General features: G+C 63.1%; 1 protein-coding gene across 1 annotated transcript in view; it reads left to right on the forward strand.

Moving 5' to 3' along the window:
• The window catches only part of LOC133341921 (ras GTPase-activating protein nGAP-like), a 29563-nt gene extending 24196 nt beyond the window's left edge, over positions 1 to 5367 (forward strand). The window contains exons 9-10 of the mRNA XM_061550760.1: positions 501 to 699; positions 5200 to 5367. Of these exons, the coding sequence (XP_061406744.1) occupies positions 501 to 699; positions 5200 to 5204 (204 nt within the window). The 3' untranslated portion in view covers positions 5205 to 5367. The remainder of the gene's footprint in view (positions 1 to 500; positions 700 to 5199) is intronic.
• The last annotated feature ends 633 nt before the right edge of the window (positions 5368 to 6000 follow it).

Here is a 6000-nt window from a genome sequence, read left to right on the forward strand (position 1 = left end):
GTCCACGTTTTGCTGTGCAGTCCACACATGATGTTGGAACACATGGAGATTAGTCCACACTCCTGCTGTACTGCCTTCTCCCGGCGAGCCACGTTACAGCTCCTCCTCGATGCCCATGGGAAGGGAGTTGGAGCCGGTGGAGATTGGTCCGCACTCGAGTATGGCTCTTCCTCGACGCCTACAGGAAGGGACTGTCACAACACGTGTGTGATCCACAAACCCTAACTGCCTCCACAGTGCGCTAGAGGTGTTCAGGCCACGTGTGGTTATTTTAACCCGAGCTGTTCTTAGAATATGCCAACATTGCTGGCTCTCAGGATTGATAAGTTACGTGACCCCTGTTTTATTCGGTGATATTTTTTTTATATTGGTTTTCGACGGGGGTCGGCCATTCATTTGTGAGAACCGGGGGGGCATCAATTGCCCATTCCAATGAGTTTTTATTGCAAAAATAACATTTAGCCAGGATAAACGTTGTGGCGTCATACGTTGGCATGCAGGTTCGGGACCAAAGAGGACTACATGACGTTCATGAACGACTTCCTGGAACGAGAGTGGAGCCCCATGAAGCAGTTCCTGGAGGAGACGTCCCAGGAGAGCGGCAATCCGAGCGCCCTCGCCTCGCAGGGCATCGTGGACCCGGCCCAGGAGCTCTGCAGCTTGCACTCCCTGCTCAGCGACACCACCCTGCCCAAGCAGGTACGCGACATGGAGCGGCACGCACCGCACCGATCCACACCGTGTCCTGCCGCCGTGTGCCGCATGTCACGACAACAACAAGAGCAGGCATTCATCACGAAGTAAACTATGAACTATAAAACTAAAAAGTTACGGGTGATGTCACCACGGCACTTGTGCCAGGCCAGGTGTACTCGGGCGCCACGTGAAGTGTGCAACAAAACGCTCGCACAACAACAACAACAACACACACACTTAACAGACTTTCGAGGCAAGCGCCGTTAGCTAGCACTTATAAAGGTCGGCACGGCACACAATGGAGTGGGGCTCGGCAGCTCAGTGCTCGAGCGGGCGACCTAGCGTCTCACGGGACGAGACGCCGCACCCACCACGCAGCACACGAGGCCCCCAGCGCCCAGTGTGCAGCACCCACCACGCAGCACACGAGGCCCCCAGCGCCCAGTGTGCAGCACCCACCACCACGTGACACACGAGACCCCCAGCGCTCAGCTTGCAGCACCCACCACCACGTGACACACGAGGCCCCCAGCGCCCAGCGTGCAGCACCCACCATCACGTGACACACGAGGCCCCCAGCGCCCAGCGTGCAGCACCCACCACCACGTGACACACGAGGCCCCCAGCGCCCAGCGTGCAGCACCCACCACCACGTGACACACGAGACCCCCAGCGCCCACCGTGCAGCACCCACCACCACGTGACACACGAGGTCCCCAGCGCTCAGCTTGCAGCACCCACCACCACGTGACACACGAGACCCCCAGCGCCCAGCGTGCAGCACCCACCACCACGTGACACACGAGACCCCCAGCGCTCAGCGTGCAGCACCCACCACCACGTGACACACGAGACCCCCAGCGCTCAGTGTGCAGCACCCACCACCACGTGACACACGAGACCCCTAGCGCCCAGCGTGCAGCACCCACCATCACGTGACACACGAGACCCCCAGCGCCCACCGTGCAGCACCCACCACCACGTGACACACGAGACCCCCAGCGCTCAGTGTGCAGCACCCGCCACCACGTGACACACGAGACCCCCAGCGCCCAGCGTGCAGCACCCACCACCACGTGACACATGAGGTCCCCAGCGCTCAGCGTGCAGCACCCACCACCACGTGACACACGAGACCCCCAGCGCCCAGCGTGCAGCACCCACCATCACGTGACACACGAGGCCCCCAGCGCTCAGCTTGCAGCACCCACCACCACGTGACACACGAGACCCCCAGCGCCCAGCGTGCAGCACCCACCACCACGTGACACACGAGACCCCCAGCGCCCAGCGTGCAGCACCCACCACCACGTGACACACAAGACCCCCAGCGCCCAGTGTGCAGCACCCACCACCACGTGACACACGAGACCCCCAGCGCCCAGTGTGCAGCACCCACCACCACGTGACACACGAGACCCCCAGCGCCCAGCGTGCAGCACCCACCACCACGTGACACACGAGACCCCCAGCGCTCAGCGTGCAGCACCCACCACCACGTGACACACGAGGTCCCCAGCGCTCAGCGTGCAGCACCCACTACCACGTGACACACGAGACCCCCAGCGCCCAGCGGGCAGCACCCACCACCACGTGACACACGAGACCCCCAGCGCTCAGCGTGCAGCACCCACCACCACGTGACACACGAGACCCCCAGCGCTCAGCGTGCAGCACCCACCACCACGTGACACACGAGACCCCCAGCGCCCAGCGTGCAGCACCCACCACCACGTGACACACGAGACCCCCAGCGCTCAGCGTGCAGCACCCACCACCACGTGACACACGAGACCCCCAGCGCTCAGCGTGCAGCACCCACCACCACGTGACACACGAGACCCCCAGCGCCCAGTGTGCAGCACCCACCACCACGTGACACACGAGACCCCCAGCGCTCAGTGTGCAGCACCCACCACCACGTGACACACGAGACCCCCAGCGCTCAGCGTGCAGCACCCACCACCACGTGACACACGAGACCCCCAGCGCCCAGCGTGCAGCACCCACCACCACGTGACACACGAGACCCCCAGCGCTCAGTGTGCAGCACCCACCACCACGTGACACACGAGACCCCCAGCGCCCAGCGTGCAGCACCCACCACCACGTGACACACGAGACCCCCAGCGCCCAGCGTGCAGCACCCACCACCACGTGACACACGAGACCCCCAGCGCTCAGTGTGCAGCACCCACCACCACGTGACACACGAGGCCCCCAGCGCCCAGCGTGCAGCACCCACCACCACGTGACACACGAGACCCCCAGCGCTCAGCGTGCAGCACCCACCACCACGTGACACACGAGACCCCCAGCGCTCAGTGTGCAGCACCCACCACCACGTGACACACGAGACCCCCAGCGCTCAGCGTGCAGCACCCGCCACCACGTGACACACGAGGCCCCCAGCGCTCAGTGTGCAGCACCCACCACCACGTGACACACGAGGCCCCCAGCGCTCAGTGTGCAGCACCCACCACCACGTGACACACGAGACCCCCAGCGCCCAGTGTGCAGCACCCACCACCACGTGACACACGAGACCCCCAGCGCTCAGCGTGCAGCACCCACCACCACGTGACACACGAGACCCCCAGCGCCCAGCGTGCAGCACCCACCACCACGTGACACACGAGACCCCCAGCGCTCAGCGTGCAGCACCCACCACCACGTGACACACGAGACCCCCAGCGCTCAGCGTGCAGCACCCACCACCACGTGACACACGAGACCCCCAGCGCTCAGCGTGCAGCACCCGCCACCACGTGACACACGAGGCCCCCAGCGCTCAGTGTGCAGCACCCACCACCACGTGACACACGAGGCCCCCAGCGCTCAGCGTGCAGCACCCACCACCACGTGACACACGAGACCCCCAGCGCTCAGCGTGCAGCACCCACCACCACGTGACACACGAGACCCCCAGCGCTCAGCGTGCAGCACCCGCCACCACGTGACACACGAGGCCCCCAGCGCTCAGTGTGCAGCACCCACCACCACGTGACACACGAGACCCCCAGCGCTCAGCGTGCAGCACCCACCACCACGTGACACACGAGACCCCCAGCGCTCAGCGTGCAGCACCCACCACCACGTGACACACGAGACCCCCAGCGCTCAGCGTGCAGCACCCACCACCACGTGACACACGAGACCCCCAGCGCTCAGCGTGCAGCACCCGCCACCACGTGACACACGAGGCCCCCAGCGCTCAGCGTGCAGCACCCACCACCACGTGACACACGAGGCCCCCAGCGCTCAGCGTGCAGCACCCACCACCACGTGACACACGAGACCCCCAGCGCTCAGCGTGCAGCACCCACCACCACGTGACACACGAGACCCCCAGCGCTCACCGTGCAGCACCCACCACCACGTGACACACGAGACCCCCAGCGCCCAGCGTGCAGCACCCACCACCACGTGACACACGAGACCCCCAGCGCTCAGCGTGCAGCACCCACCACCACGTGACACACGAGACCCCCAGCGCTCAGCGTGTAGCACCCACCACCACGTGACACACGAGACCCCCAGCGCTCAGGGTGCAGCACCCACCACCACGTGACACACGAGACCCCCAGCGCTCAGCGTGTAGCACCCACCACCACGTGACACACGAGACCCCCAGCGCTCAGCGTGCAGCACCCACCACCACGTGACACACGAGACCCCCAGCGCCCAGTGTGCAGCACCCACCACCACGTGACACACGAGACCCCCAGCGCTCAGCGTGTAGCACCCACCACCACGTGACACACGAGACCCCCAGCGCTCAGCGTGCAGCACCCACCACCACGTGACACACGAGACCCCCAGCGCTCAGCGTGTAGCACCCACCACCACGTGACACACGAGACCCCCAGCGCCCGCGTGCAGGTGCATTCCGCATCGCTCCGCATCGCACCCGCTACACGCACGGCGCACTCGGCCTCCGCCCTGGATGCAGAGGCGAACTGGTCAGATTCAAAAACTTGCACCGGTGTGCAGCAGCAGTGCATGTACGACATCTCTCGGCATTGTCCAGACCACCAGCTCAAGAGAACTACATATGTGGAAATATTCTGATTTAGTGAGTGGTTATCACGCATTTATAATGTTGATCCAACATAATTATTAAGGGTCAGGTGCTTTCTGGTTGTTTATACAAGTTAAGATTCGTTTCGCCATCTGCGATCTTACAGAATCTGCGTGATGTGACCGACCACTGTGAGGATCGGTTCTTCGCTGTGTTACCTGCATTACTCTTCACCGTCGCTTTTATATGGCCGTGCAATCAGCCCATCAAAAATCCGGGAAATTACGATTTCGATGATGAAATATCTGGTGATGCAGCTGCTGTATTGGCAGTGGTGCGCAAGCACAGACAACAAAAACTCAACGCATTCATCAATAATACTGTGGTCTTAAAAGGGCCATTGCCTGAAACGTTACCTATTGTGTACGTCCCTGATATCTGTCTCCTGCGACGGCACTTTCGTGTTACCCTTTATCTTGTAGGATGAGCACGACACGCTGGGCCAGCTTTGCCAAAATCCTGGAAGACATCAGCCGCAATCTGAACTCCGCAGTCTCAGCCGCGGGCGGCTCTGGCGGCGCGTCCCAGGTGTCTGCTCTGTGCCACCCTCCCTCCACAGCCACGGCAGGAAGCGTCACAGATGAAGACGGAGCAGAAGGGGGTTCTGTCGCCCACAGTGACGCGCCACGTGAACAACTTCAAACCACTCCCTCACTGGACCACGGGCACCTAACGTGTCAACAGCCGGCCTTGCGATTAGTAAACGCTCCTCACCAGCTCGCAGAGACGCCTCCAGAGAGAAGGGCACCGAGTGACAGAGAGCCAGAAAGCCTTGCGGCAGATAAAACCGTGCGGCCGTCACTCTTCTTCCGAAACCCACTGTACGATAGCCTGTGGGTGAGCCCAGCCTCTGGGGAACCCAATGGCACGACGGATCACGGACGGGACCCCCCTCGCTCCCCTCCCGCGAGCACGCGGCCGGCGCCGCGCCCGTCTAGCGCGGCGGTGCCGGTGGCGCCGGTGCCGGCGGAAGATTCCGCCTCGAGCCTTCGCTCGGAGCCGGCGCCGCGGCTCCCCGGCGAGGTGCCGGCCACGGGAGCGCCGTCCGTTGAGAGAGAGAGGCAATACGTCTTACAGTACAGAACGCAGCTCGTTTTCAGCACTGCCAAAGATAAAGTGAGCGGTCAGCACGCGGTGAGTGTTTCACGTCCGTTGTCGTTTTTTTGTGATGTTTGCGGTTAGGGCGTAATCGTCTAACCAGCGAGAGCGTATGTGAGCTCGGA

The sequence above is a fragment of the Lethenteron reissneri genome, chromosome 12 (assembly GCF_015708825.2).
Source record: "Lethenteron reissneri isolate LAM-NWPU_2019-01 chromosome 12, ASM1570882v1, whole genome shotgun sequence".
Taxonomy (NCBI): Eukaryota; Metazoa; Chordata; class Hyperoartia; order Petromyzontiformes; family Petromyzontidae; genus Lethenteron; species Lethenteron reissneri.